Source organism: Leptodactylus fuscus, chromosome 3 (genome assembly GCF_031893055.1).
Source record: "Leptodactylus fuscus isolate aLepFus1 chromosome 3, aLepFus1.hap2, whole genome shotgun sequence".
In the NCBI taxonomy this organism is placed as follows: domain Eukaryota; kingdom Metazoa; phylum Chordata; class Amphibia; order Anura; family Leptodactylidae; genus Leptodactylus; species Leptodactylus fuscus.
The window spans coordinates 16,846,204-16,868,349 of record NC_134267.1 but is presented as its reverse complement, the minus strand read 5'-3'; the positions used below and the strand labels follow the sequence as shown (position 1 = coordinate 16,868,349).

At 42.7% G+C, this 22,146-nt stretch overlaps 1 protein-coding gene across 1 annotated transcript in view; it reads left to right on the top strand.

Annotated features, from left to right (window-relative positions):
• Positions 1-22,146, top strand: part of USH2A (usherin) — a 514,207-nt gene that overhangs the window by 104,710 nt on the left and 387,351 nt on the right. The window contains exons 14-16 of the mRNA XM_075267084.1: positions 3,597-3,780; positions 12,464-12,627; positions 15,890-16,048. Of these exons, the coding sequence (XP_075123185.1) occupies positions 3,597-3,780; positions 12,464-12,627; positions 15,890-16,048 (507 nt within the window). The remainder of the gene's footprint in view (positions 1-3,596; positions 3,781-12,463; positions 12,628-15,889; positions 16,049-22,146) is intronic.

Genomic DNA, 22,146 nt, shown 5'->3' with positions numbered 1-22,146 from the left:
AGAGAGGTCCAGGCTCCAGTGTTCCTGGGCATGGTACATCACAGAGATATACTATAAGAGTAGGTTCAGAAGGAACCTGTAGGGGTGATTTGGGACTCAAAACCACCCATAGACCCTTATAGATTGGGGGTTTAGTGTATCACATCTCCCTGTTTTAAATCCATCTACGCCTACAATTAAAAAAGTAAACCTTTACACTTACCTATTAATGATTCTCTTCAGACTCCTCTCAGGTGCTCCCAGCGCTTGCGCAGTTCTTCAGTGAAGCAGGAGACGTACACTGCAGGCTTCACTGCACAAGTTCCAGAAATATGGCGCATGCGCACTGAAGCCGAGGTGTTCTCTAACAAAAAACCTTTTTCATTTTTATTTTGCTCAAGAGTAGCTTTATAAATTGGTGATTTGAGACACTAAAACGCAGGTCCATAAGGAACTGTGGGTGGTGGAGTGTCCCAGAGCCCCCTGACCGATTCCCTCCTTTTAAAGTGGACCTTTCACTACCTAAAACTTCACCAATTCAGTTGGAATTTTTTTCTGTAATTCTCGCCATTCCTGAGCAATTGGCCAATATGCTAATTAGGCTATTTACTGTAAGGTGGGCCATCCTATACTGGAGCAGATAGTCCAGGACTGCCCACTTGACTGTAGAGAGCGTAGATTAAGCACCAATTACTTAGGAATGGTAAAAGCTACAAAAATAATTCCAATTGCGCCAATCAAAGAAGCGGCCACTGTGTAAGGGTGCAAAGAGCTGGACCTGGAGGAGGTGATAGGTCATCTGTAGCATACGACCGGCAAGATGTAATAGTATGGCGCTGAGTGGGAAAGAGTTAATATTATCAATGACTATTACTACTAATATGACAATAATGAAGGATACTAAATATTTTTTCTACTAATTTGAGCATAAAGAAAATATTGCATCAAAAAATTGTTAAAAGAGTTTCTATTGAGTAAAATAACTCCCCCCCCCCCCCTCCCCCACCCGAGTGTCCTACATCCAGTAGATTTCAGGAGAATAAAACACAAACCGGGATCCTGAAGCCAATAAAATAAATTACCTGCTTTGTCAAACATTTTCTGTTGGCGATGATATTGTAAACTCCTGTTGAGTGACTTTGCAAGATGTCACTTTCTTGAAAATGCTGGCAAGCTCCGAGCTTTCTGGTCGACTTGTACAGTCGCCAAAATGGAAAGAAACCTATTTTCTGAAGTTAGACTTCCAGAATTTGGATATTCTTAGATAATAAAGCGTCTTTTTCCAAGTAATAATTTTTTGTTGACTTTTCCAATTTTCGGAGTTAACTTTATTACTTATTCATTGACTACAATTGTTTGGTTTTCTATCTCTGGCCGTAAAGGTCTCGATTTGTATTTGACGCTGTCCTGTATAACACATGAGAACCCCCTTGTGTCTCCATCAGAACACAACATACCTATTACCAGTCCTGTATAAGACATGAGAACCCCCTTGTGTCTCCATCAGAACCCAACATACCTATTACCAGTCCTATATAACACATGAGAACCCCCCCCCCAGTCTCCATCAGAACCCAACATACCTTATTACCAGTCCTGTATAAGACATGAGAACCCCCCATGTCTCCATCAGAACCCAACATACTTATTACCAGTCCTGTATAACACATGAGAACCCCCCATACCTCCATCAGAACCCAACATACCTATTACCAGTCCTGTATAACACATGAGAACCCCCCATGTCTCCATCAGAACCCAATATACCTATTACCAGTCCTGTATAACACATGAGAACCCCCCATGTCTCCATCAGAACCCAATATACCTATTACCAGTCCTGTATAACACGAGAACCCCCCCATGTCTCCATCAGAACCCAATATACCTATTACCAGTCCTGTATAACACATGTGAACCCCCCATGTCTCCATCAGAACCCAATATACCTATTACCAGTCCTGTATAACACATGTGAACCCCCCATGTCTCCATCAGAACCCAATATACCTATTACCAGTCCTGTATAACACGAGAACCCCCCCATGTCTCCATCAGAACCCAACATACCTATTACCAGTCCTGTATAACACATGAGAACCCCCCATGTCTCCATCAGAACCCAATATACCTATTACCAGTCCTGTATAACATGAGAACCCCCCCATGTCTCCATCAGAACCCAACATACCTATTACCAGTCCTGTATAACACATGTGAACCCCCTCGTGTCTCCATCAGAACCTAACATACCTATTACCAGTCCTGTATAACACATGAGAACCCCCCATGTCTCCATCAGAACCCAACATACCTATTACCAGTCCTGTATAAGACATGAGAACCCCCCAGGTCTCCATCAGAACCCAACATAACTATTAGCAGTCCTGTATAACACATGAGAACCCCCCCCATGTCTCCATCATAACCCAACATACCTATTACCAGTCCTGTATAAGACATGAGAACCCCCTCGAGTCTTCATTAGAACCCAACATACCTATTACCAGTCCTGTATAACACATGAGAACCCCCCATACCTCCATCAGAACCCAACATACCTGTATAACACATGAGAACCCCCCATGTCTCCAACAGAACCCAACATACCTATTACCAGTCCTGTATAAGACATGAGAACCCCCCATACCTCCATCAGAACCCAACATACCTTATTACCAGTCCTGTATAACACATGAGAACCCCCCATACCTCCATCAGAACCCAACATACCTATTATCAGTCCTGTATAACACATGAGAACCCCCCATACCTCCATCAGAACCCAACATACCTGTATAACACATGAGAACCCCCCATGTCTTCATCAGAACCCAACATACCTATTACCAGTCCTGTATAAGACATGAGAACCCCCCATACCTCCATCAGAACCCAACATACCTATTACCAGTCCTGTATAACACATGAGAACCCCCCATACCTCCATCAGAACCCAACATACCTGTATAACACATGAGAACCCCCCATGTCTCCAACAGAACCCAACATACCTATTACCAGTCCTGTATAACACATGAGAACCCCCCATGTCTCCATCAGAACCCAACATACCTATTACCAGTCCTGTATAAGACATGAGAACCCCCTCGTGTCTCCATCAGAACCCAACATACCTATTACCAGTCCTGTCAAACATTTTACCCCAGGACATAACATTGAGGGACGGAAGAGGTTGTCCAAAACCGATCCCACTGATCAACGGATTGAAGTGGTCAAGTGGTTCTTCACTGAATACCAAGCACAGAGCCATAAATAGTATAGTGGCTGTACTTGGTATTGCAACTCTTTGTCACTTTGAGCAGTTGATCAACGGAGCCCCAAGTCGCCAATTTAATATTGATGACCTTCTTAAAGATAGATCATTAATAGACTTGATAGGGATGTCATGTGACCGCTGAGATCCAATCACAGTCTGCAGGGGTCCTCGGGGCCGTGATGTCTCTGTGTCTTGTATTGACCCCAGTACACCAACTCTCCAATACTCTTCATCTACAGGACCAATATCTTTGTCACTCCGTCACTCATGTTACTGTATGTGTAATTATTTATGTGTTTATTATGTTTTTTATTTTTCCACATCTTTTCTTTCATAGGTTTTCATTTGTCCGGTGCCAGTAATATTTCGGGATGTGTGCCGTGTCTTTGCCACCCCCAAGGTTCCATAAATGCCACCTGTGGTGAAACAAATGGGCAATGCTATTGTCATGACTCCGTGTCTGGACTTAAATGTGATAGATGTAGTGAGAGATTTTTTGGATTTGCTTCGGGTACTGGAAGGTAAATGGAAGATGGCTATCTATCTATCTATCTATCTATCTATCTATCTATCTATCTATCTATCTATCATCTATCTACCTCATATCTATCTATCTATCTATCTATCTATCTATCTATCTATCTATCTATCTATCTCCTATCTATCTATCTATCTATCTCCTATCTATCTATCTATCTATCTATCTATCTATCTATCAATCATAAAAGAACACTGTACTAATAAGTTTCTCATTCTCACAAAAAATGATATAAAAAAACTAAATTCCGATCTCCCAGCGTCTTCTGTGTCCGGCTATGCAGGTCTGTGGCCCTCTACTGGAGGAATAGTGCAGTGACTCTCCATCCTATAGGCAATTCTTATATGAATAGTAATGATCTAATCAATGATCCCAGATTGATGACTTCTAGAACCTGGGACAGATCTGTGTTTATGAAATTCATTTGATGTGAAAAATTTTCCCTCAAGAAAGCTGATGTTTTTAATTGATTGTGGGGTCGGATCTTCCAGTATGTGGAGAGTCCATGTAATAAAGGTTCCTCTATATTAATAGTACAGAGACCATTTATCCCAGGAAAGAAATCAATATGACAAAGAGTCTCAGTTTGGTTTTCTTTTTATTTCAATTTGAATTGTCTCCTGCTTATTAATCTATCCCCTCCGGAAAATAGAATAAGTTATTATTAGATACATTTCTTCAGGGAGCAGCACAAGAAAGACTGGAGGGGGCGACACATGGTCATTGTCTGTGTGTCATAATCTAACTTGTATCTGTATGTTTACTAAGAAAAATGACCTATCTATCTCTTTATCTAACATCTATATATCTAATATTTATCTAAAATATTTCTATTGCCGTGTATTGTATTGTACATAGCATGTATTTGTCCCTGCCTCTATCTCCTATCTATCTATCTATCTCCTATCTATCTATCTATCTCCTATCTATCTATCTATCTATCTATCTATCTATCTATCTATCTATCTATCTATCTCCTATCTATCTATCTATCTATCTGTATATGCCATCTCTCCTAGAACTGTCTCTTATCTATTTCTCACCTCTCTCTAAGAACTATTTAATATTTTATCATCTATCTATTTATCGATCGATCTATACATCAATCTAGCTATATCTGTATATCCAACTATCTATTGATTTTCTTTTAACTCATGACTTTGTTTCCAATGTATTCTATCTATTCTATCTATCTACCTATCTCGTATCTCTCTCTCTCCTATCTATCTATCTATCTATCTATCTATCTATCTATCTATCTCCTATCTATCTATCTCCTATCTATCTATCTATCTATCTATCTATCTATCTATCTATCTATCTATCTATCATCTATCTATCTATCTATCTCCTATCTATCTATCTCCTATCTATCTATCTATCTATCTATCTATCTATCTCCTATCTATCTATCTCCTATCTATCTATCTCCTATCTATCTATCTCCTATCTATCTATCTCCTATCTATCTCCTATCTATCTATCTCCTATCTATCTATCTATCTATCTATCTATCTATCTATCTATCTATCTATCTGTCTATCTCCTATCTATCTATCTATCTATCTATCTATCTCCTATCTATCTATCTATCTATCTATCTATCTATCTATCTATCTATCTATCTATCTCCTATCTATCTATCTCCTATCTATCTATCTCCTATCTATCTATCTCCTATCTATCTATCTATCTATCTATCTATCTATCTATCTCCTATCTATCTATCTCCTATCTATCTATCTATCTATCTATCTATCTCCTATCTATCTATCTATCTATCTATCTATCTCCTATCTATCTATCTCCTATCTATCTATCTATCTATCTATCTATCTATCTATCTATCTATCTATCTATCTCCTATCTATCTATCTATCTATCTATCTATCTCCTATCTATCTCCTATCTATCTATCTCCTATCTATCTATCTATCTCCTATCTATCTATCTATCTATCTATCTATCTATCTATCTCCTATCTATCTATCTATCTATCTATCTATCTCCTATCTATCTATCTCCTATCTATCTATCTCCTATCTATCTATCTCCTATCTATCTATCTCCTATCTATCTATCTCCTATCTATCTATCTATCTATCTATCTATCTATCTCGTATCTCTCTATCTCCTATCTATCTATCTATCTATCTATCTATCTATCTATCTATCTATCTCCTATCTATCTATCTCCTATCTATCTATCTATCTATCTATCTATCTATCTCCTATCTATCTATCTCCTATCTATCTATCTCCTATCTATCTATCTCCTATCTATCTATCTATCTATCTCCTATCTATCTATCTATCTATCTATCTATCTCCTATCTATCTATCTATCTATCTATCTATCTATCTCCTATCTATCTATCTCCTATCTATCTATCTCCTATCTATCTATCTCCTATCTATCTATCTATCTATCTATCTATCTATCTATCTATCTATCTCGTATCTCTCTATCTCCTATCTATCTATCTATCTATCTATCTATCTATCTCCTATCTATCTATCTCCTATCTATCTATCTATCTATCTATCTATCTCCTATCTATCTATCTCCTATCTATCTATCTCCTATCTATCTATCTATCTCCTATCTATCTATCTCCTATCTATCTATCTCCTATCTATCTATCTCCTATCTATCTATCTCCTATCTATCTATCTATCTATCTCCTATCTATCTATCTCCTATCTATCTATCTCCTATCTATCTATCTATCTATCTATCTATCTATCTATCTCCTATCTATCTATCTCCTATCTATCTATCTCCTATCTATCTATCTCCTATCTATCTATCTCCTATCTATCTATCTCCTATCTATCTATCTCCTATCTATCTATCTCCTATCTATCTATCTATCTCGTATCTCTCTATCTCCTATCTATCTATCTATCTATCTATCTATCTATCTATCTATCTATCTCCTATCTATCTATCTCCTATCTATCTATCTCCTATCTATCTATCTCCTATCTATCTATCTATCTCGTATCTCTCTATCTCCTATCTATCTATCTATCTATCTATCTATCTATCTATCTATCTATCTATCTCATATCTATCTCTCATATCTATCTATCTATCTATCTATCTATCTATCTATCTATCTATCTACCTATCTCGTATCTCTCTGTCTCCTATCTATCTATCTCATATCTATCTCTCATATCTATCTATCTATCTGACTATTGATAATTCTAAATAGAAATCTACGGGGCACATTCATTAAAACAAAAGTGTCATCTAAAAATCTGTATATGTACGTATGTGTATTTGGGGATGTTCACACTTGCTCCCGTGTCCGCCCACCGGGTCTTCGCCCAATTCCCCAGAGAAACTGGATAGGGGACGGCTTCCCGCTGGCCAGTCTTAAAACCCATTCATTTCAGCTTCTCCCATCCATAGATAGATAGATAGATAGATAGATAGATAGATAGATAGATAGATAGATAGGAGATAGATTAGATAGATAGATAGATAGATAGATACGATGATTGATAGATAGATAGATAGATAGATAGATAGATAGATAGATAGATAGATAGATAGATAGGAGATAGATAGATAGATAGATAGATAGATAGATAGATAGAGTGAATACATTACACTATATTAGAGATACTTATTCGCCTGGTCACTGCTACATCTTTACCTTCATATAAACAACCTGGCTGCTTTTGCAGTTCTCTTCTGAGTCCTCTCCTCACCTCTGTGCGGTATTTAATTCTAACATGCCAATGCCAATTAGCAGCGTCCGTAATGACACTATTTACTGCGGAGATGCCTCATAGAATTACAGGAATGATAAGAAGAAAAAAAAAAATCCTCTTCATGTTCTTTTTGACTTTAACGGAAGATAAAATTCAGAGGCGAACAAAATGATGCATTTTATTTATTCCCAGTTGGAATATTATTCCATAAAACAAATTTGCAGCCAGTGTTGCAGCTTTGGCTTTTATCATGCTTTTTAAGGGTGTTGAATGGGTCACTCAGGAGACCATACAGTGAGAGCTCCATTGGGGTAAATGATCAGAAAACAGGATTTATGTGAGCTCTATATAACTCATGGGAGAAGGTTTTTTCATTTTTAAGATACAACATATCATTTCCATAAAAGTAAAATACATCAGTATAATAATATACAAGATAAAGCAACCAAATAAAAAATGTGTAAAATATGATCAGAGAATTTATAAAAATGCTTTCATATCAAATTAATTTTGGGTGATTTGATTATGATAAAACTGGCCCTAGAAGGTTCAATAGCATAAACTAAACCAAACCATGTCCAAGAAAATTTGCCGGGGTCTCAATAACATGAACTAAACGGTGCCCAAGAGCATGTGGTGGGGGCACAATAACATGACCCAAACCAAACGGTGCCCAAGAACATGGCCAGGGGCTCAGTAACATGAACTAAACCATACCATGTCCAAGAACATGTGCAAGAGGCTCAATAACATGATCAAAACCAACTGTGCCCAAGAACATGTGCCGGGGGCTCAATATCATGAACTAAACCATACCATGTCCAAGAACATGTGGAGGGGGCTCAATAACATGATCAAAACCAAACCATGCCCAAAAACATGTGGTGGGAGCTCAATAACATGACCCAAACCAAACATGCCCAAGAACATGTGATGAGGGCTCAATAACATGATCAAAACCAACTGTGCCCAAGAACATGTGCCGGGGGCTCAATATCATGAACTAAACCATACCATGTCCAAGAACATGTGCTAGGGGCTCAATAACATGATCAAAACCAAACTATGTCCAAAAACATGTGGAGGGGGCTCAATAACATGACCCAAACCACACTGTGCCCAAGAACATGTGGAAACGCTTCAGTAACATGACTCAAACCAAACTGTGCCCAAGAACATGTTGCGGGAGCTCAATAATATGATCCAAACCAAACCATTCCCAACAACATGAGATGGGAGCTCAATAGCATGACCCAAACCAAACTGTGCCCAAGAACATGTGGTGCAGCATCAATAACATGACCCAAACCAAACCATGCCCAAGAACATGTGATGGGGACTCAATAACATGACACAAACCAAACCATGCCCAAGAACATGTGATGAGGGCTCAATAACATGACACAAACCAAACTGTGCCCAAGAACATGTGACGTGAGCTCAATAACATGACCCAAATCAAACTATGCCCAAGAACATATGGTGGAGGCTCAATAACATGACCCAAACCAATCTTTGCCCAAGAACATGGGGTGGAGGCTCAATAACATGACCCAAACCAAAGCATGTGGTACCAGCTCAGTAACATGACCCAAACTACACTGTGCCCAAGAACATGTGGTGGGAGCTCTGTAACATGACCCAAACCAATCTGTGCCCAAGAACATGTGCCATGAGCTCTCTAACCTGACCCAAACCATGCCCAAGAACATGCTCCGGAGGCTCATTAGAATGAACCAAGCCGAACCATGTCCAAAAATATGTGGTGGGAGCTAAGTAACATGACCAAAACCAAACTTTTCTCAAGAACATGTGGTGATCCCTCAGTAACATGACCCAAACCAAGCCCAAGAACATGTGGTGATGGCTCAGTAACATGACCCAAACCAAGCCCAAGAATATGTGCTGGGGTCTGATGAGTCATCAGCAGCAGCCTCCCTGCTCTCACACACAGCACACAGTGCTCACTGAGACTTCTGATGCTTGTTGCTGGCTAATTAGCATATGAATAAAAGCGGGCTAATTCAAAAACAGACCACATACTGATGTCCTATGTTGTTTATAGGTTATCAATATGATAACTCTATTTAAGGGCTGGAAAATCCCTTTAAGAGGACGGAGCTTGTTATTCAGGCAAATTTAGTAGTTGTTGGGGAGTTTCATTAAAAGTGGCATAGAGAATGCCAAATTCCCCCCATTTTTTGTAGACTCATCACCCACCATTATTTTAGAAGTCAATAATAGGGTATTTTTTAGCATATTTATACCCTACAACTGCAAACCATCAAACCATACAGGGTAGAATAGTAAGGTTTTATGAAGATTGATAGATAGATAGATAGATAGATAGATAGATAGATAGATAGGAGATGATAGATAGATAGATAGATAGATAGATAGATACTGTATAAAGTCTGATATATTAGAGACAGTAGAATTGGTTTCCCTGCAGCACTCCCACAGGAGAACTGAAGTATTGCACAATGTCCATTCACATTGAGTTGTTGGGTCCTCCAGCTCAAGACTCATTTTTTGCCCATTATTTTACAATTCACATATGGGGTACATCTTTATCAACCATACAACCTCAAACCATACAGGGTAAAACAGCCAGTTGGACTCTGCTACCTCGTAATATATATAATCATAGCAGGAAAGTCTAAGGCCGTTATTCTAATAGCAATGATTGTTTCTCAATCTAGAATCAACCATGGATAGATGATAGAACATTCCGGCGCTGGTTATTATGGGGGTGTTGGAGGCTCCCGCACTATTTCAATCAACGTACCTGTCACATCTCCATCGGAGGAGCGCGCAGTAAATCACATAGACCTCGACGGGTGCCACAATTTTAGTAATTGGTTCTAATTAATACTTATTGGATGTTTCTATCATTTTATATGATTATTCTTTTTTTTAATTTTTCCTAATGCTCCAGATGCTGCCCTATTAACCAGCACGGGAACAACTGCACCATCAGCAATACAGCTGGTTATAGAGATATCTAAAGATAAGCCTCTTAGAAAGCCAAAGCAGGTCAATAACGGAAATATCAGCTTACTCATATGGAAAAAATGTACAGATCCCCACGTGGAATTTAAAACCTCCAGCCTTTAAAACAATAATGGAGGATTCCGCATCGACCTGTCAATCCTTAAGGGAAAATAAAAGAGTAAATCACAAATATTCATAACTATTGTCTTACCAAAACCATGAAATATTTAGATGGCAATAAAATAAAAAATACCTGTCTCAAATTCTGGGTTTTAACAGAATTAAAGGGTGTGTAGACTTTTGCAACTGATTTTTTTTTCTTTTGCTTTGTTGCGTTAAACAGAGAAAATGAAGCAACGTTGACATTGGGTTTGATAAAAATAAATTTTTAAAAATACTTCTGTTTTTGTATACAGCTCCTCTGCAGATCTATGTGTCTCCCTCTGTCTCCCCCTTAGAATAGAAGTAAATTGTGTGTAGTCTTGTCCTGCAGTCATGTGATAGGGTAATATCTCATGGTGGAGTCATGATCTGGTCAAGACAAGGCCGTGGTGTTAACCTATCTATCTGCAGGACTGGGGTGATATGCTGGTTCTGTTGACACTAACCTATCTATCTGCAGGGCTGGGGTGATATGCTGGTTCTGGTGACACTAACCTATCTATCTGCAGGGCTGGGGTGATATGCTGGGGTCTGGTGACACTAACCTATCTATCTGCAGGGCTGGGGTGATATGCTGGTTCTGGTGACACTAACCTATCTATCTGCAGGACTGGGGTGATATGCTGGGTCTGGTGACGCTAACCTATCTATCTGCAGGGCTGGGGTGATATGCTGGTTCTGGTGACAGTAACCTATCTATCTGCAGGGCTGGGGTGATATGCTGGTTCTGGTGATGTAACCTATCTATCTGCAGGGCTGGGGTGATATGCTGGGGTCTGGTGACACTAACCTATCTATCTGCAGGGCTGGGGTGATATGCTGGGGTCTGGTGACACTAACCTATCTATCTGCAGGACTGGAGTGATATGCTGGGTCTGGTGACACTAACCTATCTATCTGCAGGACTGGAGTGATATGCTGGTTCTGGTGACAGTAACCTATCTATCTGCAGGACTGGGGTGATATGCTGGTTCTGGTGACACTAACCTATGTATCTGCAGGGATGGGGTGATATGCTGGTTCTGGTGACAGTAACCTATCTATCTGCAGGGCTGGGGTGATATGCTGGTTCTGGTCACAATAACCTATCTATCTGCAGGACTGGGGTGATATGCTGGTTCTGGTGACACTAACCTATCTATCTGCAGGGCTGGGGTGATATGCTGGTTCTGGTGACAGTAACCTATCTATCTGCAGGGCTGGGGTGATATGCTGGGTCTGGTGACAGTAACCTATCTATCTGCAGGGCTGGGGTGATATACTGGTTCTGGTGACAGTAACCTATCTATCTGCAGGACTGGGGTGATATGCTGGTTCTGGTGACACTAACCTATCTATCTGCAGGGCTGGGGTGATATGCTGGTTCTGGTGACAGTAACCTATCTATCTGCAGGGCTGGGGTGATATGCTGGTTCTGGTGACACTAACCTATCTATCTGCAGGGCTGGAGTGATATGCTGGTCCTGGTGACACTAACCTATCTATCTGCAGGACTGGGGTGATATGCTGGTTCTGGTGACAGTAACCTATCTATCTGCAGGGCTGGGGTGATATGCTGGGTCTGGTGACACTAACCTATGTATCTATCCTAACGTCATGACCTCAGAGATAAATTGCACTTCTGGTTCACTCATCTCTAATTATTAACCCTTAACATACATTTCTGTTTTAACGAGTTCATTACGTAATTATGTCATATCAGAAATTATTTTATTATTTTTATTTTTTCCATTAAATCAATGATTATTTCCAAATTTAATGATATATTTTGTCTCTGGTTTTAGATGCCGACCCTGCTCATGCAACCCAGCGGGTGCTGTCAATACCAGCTGCCATCCCATAACCGGTCAGTGCTTCTGCAAAGAGTTTGTGAGTGGCCTCGATTGTTCACAGTGCGTCGAAGGGTCCAGCAGTCTGGATGGGAATAATCCATATGGGTGCAGCTCAAGTAAGAAAAACTTCTGCTCTTGTGTTTATACATAGTTAAGGTACATGGTAGATGAGGTTGGATGAAGAGATCAGTCCATCAAGTCCAACTTATAACCCTACAATCCCCTACAGTGTTGATCCAGAGGAAGGCAAAAAACCCCATGAGGCTCATGCCAATTGCCCCATTTCAGGGGAAAAAATTCCTTCTGGACTCCAATCTGGCAGTCAGTATAAATACCCTGGATCAACGTGTCCTTAACTTCTAAAATCCATAACCATATAATGGTGGTCCTCGAGAAAACGGACATTTATCTTTATCATTATCTTGTATTACTACAATATACACTAATTTACAAAAAAATACCGCACCCAGATAGAAATGTGGGATAGTTGTAATACCTGTCCTGCAGTTACGTCTTAGACCGATATGTGAATTAAACTTTGGGTCTTGACAGAAATGGGCAGAAAAGTGCTTCCCCTGCTCCTTATAAAAATACTCTCGGAGGCTACCTTTGGGTAGTGTACGTCTTAGTGATAGATTGTCGCTATATGTACCTCTACAATGCATTCAAAGACTTCTTACCCATTTGACAGATTTTGAGATGGGGTACGTCATTAGACTAAAAAACGTAGGATGGTTGTTTCATCAAATTGCCCGCCATCTAGGCCATTCTGACCTGGATGTGTTGGGAGCAGTGATTTCGTGGGGGCACATATGGGAGCCCAAAGAGACCAACTGTGATGAGTCACCATACAAGACACAACGGGTCATATGGATAAGCCACCATGCCTATGGAAATTATTATAGTGGGCCCTTCATTGTGTTGATCACAGACATAAGTCCCTAAGACAGGACACTGTATGGGGACATTACACTTTATCGGGGATGGGAGTATGATACTATGTGGTGGATGAGGTTGGGCATTATAATGTGTGGGGACCACTAAGGGGACATTATACTGTATAGGGGAAACTTACCATAATAGTTCATGTGATCTCCCATAATCCCCCGAGAGCACCATTAAAGGGGTTGTCCAGGAATTAAAGCTTTTCCAGGAGACCAGTAAAGATGAAACATACTTAAAAAAAAATAAACATCCTCACCTGTCCCCAGCTCTCCTATTGCCCCCACCACTAGACCGGACAATGGCAGGGGACACCAGAGAGCCGGAGACAGGCAAGTATAGGGTTTTTGGTTTTTTTTTTTACCTTCCCCAGCTTCCAGGCAAAAAGTTGTAATTCTTGGACAATCCCTTTAACGACCTATCCTTAGGCTAGTTCTTTAATTTGAGATTTGAGGGGGGTCTAAAACCGGGACCCTCACCAATCGGGGAGCATAACAATACAAAGTATAAGCAGAACAATGTTCATTCTAATAATAATCTTAGTATTAAGAATCCCATTAGTCCAATTATTAAAGAAAATTATAAAAATAGGAAAAAAAAATTCCCATGCGGTAATATCAAAGGGCAGATTCCTTGAGATTAAGGATTTTGTCTTCCGTTCTACAAATACTGTCACTAAAATGTAAAAAGAAGAGTGAAAGACGATACAAATCTTTGTGAACGCACGAAAAACCCAATATATGTACATATTAAAGAGAAGGCAGGTGATAAGATGGGCAAATATTTCTCAATAAATATCCTTTGGTGACGTTTTGTCTGAGAAGTAGGGGAAGGAGGAGAATACTGAGAAGAATAAAAAGTAAGGAATAAGAATGAGATCAAGGAAAGGAAAGGAGAAGAAGAAGAAAATAAGACGTGGACTGAGATAAAGAAGACCAAATAGTAAAACGAAGAAGGAGGAATGGGAAATCTGAGATAAATATGGAATGCACTAAACTTGAAGCTCTGGTTAGTCAGAATATTCTTGGTTGACTTTAAGAAAAGTAGACTCCAATCTAAAGCTGATCCCTTTCCTTGAAAGAGAATATGGCTGAGGTCAAGACTACACAAGTACCCTCGATGGAGAGAAGATATCAAACATATAGGGAGTGGGACAGATTTTTCAAGCCTGGATTTTCTACACCGGGCTTGATTAAAATCCAGTTTGTAACAAGATAGGTTTGATACAAATCTTCCAAAAAGTTCAGGTTTGCTGAAATCCAACATTTTTGGGGTTTAATACTAGGGTTGAGCCGATCTTGAGATTTCAGGATCAATTTTAATATCCGATTTTCGATAATTTTCCAACCGATCCCAATCCCGATCATGAAATTTGCTCGATCGCCGATCAGGATCCGATCTTTCCCGATCCCAATCATTCAGCCCTAGTCAATGCTTCTCTATGGCAAAAGTCACTTTTAGGGTTGAGCTGATATTGAGATTTCAAAATCCGATTTCCGATCATTTTCCAGCCGATCCCAATCATGAAATTTGCTCGATCGCCAATCGGGATCCAATCTTTTCCAATCCCAATTGCTCAACCTTATTTAATACCCATTGCTAATTATACTCTGGAGTCTCTTCAGACCCCACATTATAGTAAAGGCCCAGGGGAAAGATAAGAAACACTGATACTCACCTCTCCTGAGCTCCTTCATGGTCCCTTTTTGACCAATCCTACTGGGTGATGGCCAAGGCCACAAGGAACCACTGAAGGCCAGGACTGGACCCCAGAATATAATAATAGCACTTCTGGGTCACACCAATCTGAAACTAAACTGTTGGGTGAACCTTGCAAATATTTGCAAAGCTAATCTCTTGACGTTTGCCCATCTGTAGCCTTGATAATCCCCGCCCTACCAGAGCATACACCAGATTTATGAAGACGGGCCCACAGGGTCCATGTGCCTAAATGGAAATCTGGAGCTGGCATAGATCTATGGCATCATTTACCCTAGAAACTGGAGCAAATGATGATAACTCTAATGGGGTGAAGGTTTCATCCCCTGCCATGCCCCTTTGAGGAACGTGCTGTGAAGGGTTCAAAAATTAAAGAGTCGCAATTAAATATACAAACTCATTTTTGGATGTGCATTGTACAGTAGTTTTATTGGGTCTATGGCTAGTTTGTGATACCTTTGTGTACAAGTGTGACTTGAAGGATATGGAACCCAATGGAAATTTTAAATAATGGTATATTGAATGTTGCAGATGGATCTTTGGGGTTCCTCAGGGTCCAGGCCCTGTTAGTTACTGCGGCCACTGCGCCCCCTATAGCTAAACCCCTAGCTTTATGTTTAACTTCATTTTGCAATATAATAATTATGAAGACTTTGGACATGGTAATCCCTGGGTGTCCATGATGTTTTAGTACAATATGTATTTCTCCCTCTGCAGCTCCAGCCCAACAACCTCCGCCAAGAGGACATATTGTGAATAGCACGGCTATAAGGCTAACCTGGAGTCCCCCAGACTCCCCAAACACCAATCGCATTGACTATGTGCTGTACAGAGACGGTCTCGGGATCTATGAAACTACTGACTATTACCCATACGGTGAGTAATTCTGAAACTTTTCTCATTGTTTGATATTTTCTCCTGTTGACTGAAGGTCCCCATCCCTGTGCAGGCAGTTTTTGTGTTGTCTATTTTCCTGCATCGTATCTGTCTCAGACTTGAGGTCACCTCATTAAGATTACAAAGATTGAAGTCTATGGAGAAGGAAGAATGAGCCCTCAAAAAACTGTCACCTGTAGATAAATAAGTTAGGGTGTTTTCCCCTTGTGAATCATTGCCTTTGTCCCATGATATTGCTGTCTTTGTCAATATGCAGATGAGCTCTTTGGAGCAACAACACCCAAATTGCTCAAAAGATCTCATTTGCATATTGACAACAATGGTGATATCTCGACAGTGGAGGCAGTGAATCACAAGGGGAGGACCCTGTCTGATTCAGATGACCCTAACCTATCTATCTGCAGGGCTGGGGTGATATGCTGGTTCTAGTGACTCTAACCTATCTATCTGCAGGACTGGGGTGATATGCTGGTTCTGGTGACAGTAACCTATCTATCTGCAGGGCTGGGATGATATGCTGGGTCTGGTGACTCTAACCTATCTATCTGCAGGGCTGGGGCGATATGCTGGTTCTGGTGACAGTAACCTATCTGCAGGACTGGAGTGATATGCTGGTTCTGGTGACTCTAACCTATCTATCTGCAGGGCTGGGGTGATATGCTGGGTCTGGTGACTCTAACCTATCTATCTTCAGGGCTGGGGTGATATGCTGGTTCTGGTGACAGTAACCTATCTGCAGGACTGGAGTGATATGCTGGTTCTGGTGACTCTAACCTATCTATCTGCAGGGCTGGGGTGATATGCTGGGTCTGGTGACACTAACCTATCTATCTGCAGGGCTGGGGTAAATTGCTGGTTCTGGTGACACTAACCTATCTATCTGCAGGGCTGGGGTGATATGCTGGTTCTAGTGACTCTAACCTATCTATCTGCAGGACTGGGGTGATATGCTGGTTCTGGTGACAGTAACCTATCTATCTGCAGGGCTGGGATGATATGCTGGGTCTGGTGACTCTAACCTATCTATCTGCAGGGCTGGGGCGATATGCTGGTTCTGGTGACAGTAACCTATCTGCAGGACTGGAGTGATATGCTGGTTCTGGTGACTCTAACCTATCTATCTGCAGGGCTGGGGTGATATGCTGGGTCTGGTGACTCTAACCTATCTATCTGCAGGACTGGGGTGATATGCTGGTTCTGGTGACAGTAACCTATCTATCTGCAGGACTGGGGTGATATGCTGGTTCTGGTGACAGTAACCTATCTATCTGCAGGGCTGGGATGATATGCTGGGTCTGGTGACTCTAACCTATCTATCTGCAGGGCTGGGGCGATATGCTGGTTCTGGTGACAGTAACCTATCTGCAGGACTGGAGTGATATGCCGGTTCTGGTGACTCTAACCTATCTATCTGCAGGGCTGGGGTGATATGCTGGGTCTGGTGACTCTAACCTATCTATCTGCAGGGCTGGGGTGATATGCTGGTTCTGGTGACAGTAACCTATCTGCAGGACTGGAGTGATATGCTGGTTCTGGTGACTCTAACCTATCTATCTGCAGGGCTGGGGTGATATGCTGGGTCTGGTGACACTAACCTATCTATCTGCAGGGCTGGGGTAAATTGCTGGTTCTGGTGACACTAACCTATCTATCTGCAGGGCTGGGGTGATATGCTGGTTCTAGTGACTCTAACCTATCTATCTGCAGGACTGGGGTGATATGCTGGTTCTGGTGACAGTAACCTATCTATCTGCAGGACTGGGGTGATATGCTGGTTCTGGTGACAGTAACCTATCTATCTGCAGGGCTGGGATGATATGCTGGGTCTGGTGACTCTAACCTATCTATCTGCAGGGCTGGGGCGATATGCTGGTTCTGGTGACAGTAACCTATCTGCAGGACTGGAGTGATATGCCGGTTCTGGTGACTCTAACCTATCTATCTGCAGGGCTGGGGTGATATGCTGGGTCTGGTGACTCTAACCTATCTATCTGCAGGGCTGGGGTGATATGCTGGTTCTGGTGACAGTAACCTATCTGCAGGACTGGAGTGATATGCTGGTTCTGGTGACTCTAACCTATCTATCTGCAGGGCTGGGGTGATATGCTGGGTCTGGTGACACTAACCTATCTATCTGCAGGGCTGGGGTAAATTGCTGGTTCTGGTGACACTAACCTATCTATCTGCAGGGCTGGGGTGATATGCTGGTTCTAGTGACTCTAACCTATCTATCTGCAGGACTGGGGTGATATGCTGGTTCTGGTGACAGTAACCTATCTATCTGCAGGGCTGGGATGATATGCTGGGTCTGGTGACTCTAACCTATCTATCTGCAGGGCTGGGGCGATATGCTGGTTCTGGTGACAGTAACCTATCTGCAGGACTGGAGTGATATGCTGGTTCTGGTGACTCTAACCTATCTATCTGCAGGGCTGGGGTGATATGCTGGGTCTGGTGACTCTAACCTATCTATCTGCAGGGCTGGGGTGATATGCTGGTTCTGGTGACAGTAACCTATCTGCAGGACTGGAGTGATATGCTGGTTCTGGTGACTCTAACCTATCTATCTGCAGGGCTGGGGTGATATGCTGGGTCTGGTGACACTAACCTATCTATCTGCAGGGCTGGGGTAAATTGCTGGTTCTGGTGACACTAACCTATCTATCTGCAGGGCTGGGGTGATATGCTGGTTCTAGTGACTCTAACCTATCTATCTGCAGGACTGGGGTGATATGCTGGTTCTGGTGACAGTAACCTATCTATCTGCAGGGCTGGGATGATATGCTGGGTCTGGTGACTCTAACCTATCTATCTGCAGGGCTGGGGCGATATGCTGGTTCTGGTGACAGTAACCTATCTGCAGGACTGGAGTGATATGCTGGTTCTGGTGACTCTAACCTATCTATCTGCAGGGCTGGGGTGATATGCTGGGTCTGGTGACTCTAACCTATCTATCTGCAGGGCTGGGGTGATATGCTGGGTCTGGTGACACTAACCTATCTATCTGCAGGGCTGGGGTAAATTGCTGGTTCTGGTGACACTAACCTATCTATCTGCAGGGCTGGGGTGATATGCTGGTTCTAGTGACTCTAACCTATCTATCTGCAGGACTGGGGTGATATGCTGGTTCTGGTGACAGTAACCTATCTATCTGCAGGGCTGGGATGATATGCTGGGTCTGGTGACTCTAACCTATCTATCTGCAGGGCTGGGGCGATATGCTGGTTCTGGTGACAGTAACCTATCTGCAGGACTGGAGTGATATGCTGGTTCTGGTGACTCTAACCTATCTATCTGCAGGGCTGGGGTGATATGCTGGGTCTGGTGACTCTAACCTATCTATCTGCAGGGCTGGGGTGATATGCTGGTTCTGGTGACAGTAACCTATCTGCAGGACTGGAGTGATATGCTGGTTCTGGTGACTCTAACCTATCTATCTGCAGGGCTGGGGTGATATGCTGGGTCTGGTGACACTAACCTATCTATCTGCAGGGCTGGGGTAAATTGCTGGTTCTGGTGACACTAACCTATCTATCTGCAGGGCTGGGGTGATATGCTGGTTCTAGTGACTCTAACCTATCTATCTGCAGGACTGGGGTGATATGCTGGTTCTGGTGACAGTAACCTATCTATCTGCAGGGCTGGGATGATATGCTGGGTCTGGTGACTCTAACCTATCTATCTGCAGGGCTGGGGCGATATGCTGGTTCTGGTGACAGTAACCTATCTGCAGGACTGGAGTGATATGATGGTTCTGGTGACTCTAACCTATCTATCTGCAGGGCTGGGGTGATATGCTGGGTCTGGTGACTCTAACCTATCTATCTGCAGGACTGGGGTGATATGCTGGTTCTGGTGACAGTAACCTATGTATCTGCAGGACTGGGGTGATATGCTGGTTCTGGTGACAGTAACCTATCTATCTGCAGGGCTGGGATGATATGCTGGGTCCGGTGACTCTAACCTATCTATCTGCAGGGCTGGGGCGATATGCTGGTTCTGGTGACAGTAACCTATCTGCAGGACTGGAGTGATATGCTGGTTCTGGTGACTCTAACCTATCTATCTGCAGGGCTGGGGTGATATGCTGGGTCTGGTGACTCTAACCTATCTATCTGCAGGGCTGGGGTGATATGCTGGTTCTGGTGACAGTAACCTATCTGCAGGACTGGAGTGATATGCTGGTTCTGGTGACTCTAACCTATCTATCTGCAGGGCTGGGGTGATATGCTGGGTCTGGTGACACTAACCTATCTATCTGCAGGGCTGGGGTAAATTGCTGGTTCTGGTGACACTAACCTATCTATCTGCAGGGCTGGGGTGATATACTGGTTCTAGTGACTCTAACCTATCTATCTGCAGGACTGGGGTGATATGCTGGTTCTGGTGACAGTAACCTATCTATCTGCAGGGCTGGGATGATATGCTGGGTCTGGTGACTCTAACCTATCTATCTGCAGGGCTGGGGCGATATGCTGGTTCTGGTGACAGTAACCTATCTGCAGGACTGGAGTGATATGCTGGTTCTGGTGACTCTAACCTATCTATCTGCAGGGCTGGGGTGATATGCTGGGTCTGGTGACTCTAACCTATCTATCTGCAGGGCTGGGGTGATATGCTGGGTCTGGTGACACTAACCTATCTATCTGCAGGGCTGGGGTAAATTGCTGGTTCTGGTGACACTAACCTATCTATCTGCAGGGCTGGGGTGATATGCTGGTTCTAGTGACTCTAACCTATCTATCTGCAGGACTGGGGTGATATGCTGGTTCTGGTGACACTAACCTATCTATCTGCAGGGCTGGGATGATATGCTGGGTCTGGTGACTCTAACCTATCTATCTGCAGGGCTGGGGCGATATGCTGGTTCTGGTGATAGTAACCTATCTGCAGGACTGGAGTGATATGCTGGTTCTGGTGACTCTAACCTATCTATCTGCAGGGCTGGGGTGATATGCTGGGTCTGGTGACTCTAACCTATCTATCTGCAGGGCTGGGGTGATATGCTGGTTCTGGTGACAGTAACCTATCTGCAGGACTGGAGTGATATGCTGGTTCTGGTGACTCTAACCTATCTATCTGCAGGGCTGGGTTGATATGCGGGGTCTGGTGACACTAACCTATCTATCTGCAGGGCTGGGGTGATATGCTGGGTCTGGTGACACTAACCTATCTATCTGCAGGGCTGGGTTGATATGCTGGTACTGGTGACACTAAACTATCTATCTGCAGGGCTGGGGTGATATGCTGGTTCTGGTGACAGTAACCTATCTATCTGCAGGGCTGGGGTGATATGCTGGTTCTGGTGACAGTAACCTATCTATCTGCAGGACTGGGGTGATATGCTGGTTCTGGTGACAGTAACCTATCTATCTGCAGGGCTGGGGTGATATGCTGGGTCTGGTGACACTAACCTGTCTATCTGCAGGGCTGGGGTGATATACTGGTTCTAGTGACTCTAACCTATCTATCTGCAGGACTGGGGTGATATGCTGGTTCTGGTGACAGTAACCTATCTATCTGCAGGGCTGGGATGATATGCTGGGTCTGGTGACTCTAACCTATCTATCTGCAGGGCTGGGGCGATATGCTGGTTCTGGTGACAGTAACCTATCTGCAGGACTGGAGTGATATGCTGGTTCTGGTGACTCTAACCTATCTATCTGCAGGGCTGGGGTGATATGCTGGGTCTGGTGACTCTAACCTATCTATCTGCAGGGCTGGGGTGATATGCTGGGTCTGGTGACACTAACCTATCTATCTGCAGGGCTGGGGTAAATTGCTGGTTCTGGTGACACTAACCTATCTATCTGCAGGGCTGGGGTGATATGCTGGTTCTAGTGACTCTAACCTATCTATCTGCAGGACTGGGGTGATATGCTGGTTCTGGTGACACTAACCTATCTATCTGCAGGGCTGGGATGATATGCTGGGTCTGGTGACTCTAACCTATCTATCTGCAGGGCTGGGGCGATATGCTGGTTCTGGTGATAGTAACCTATCTGCAGGACTGGAGTGATATGCTGGTTCTGGTGACTCTAACCTATCTATCTGCAGGGCTGGGGTGATATGCTGGG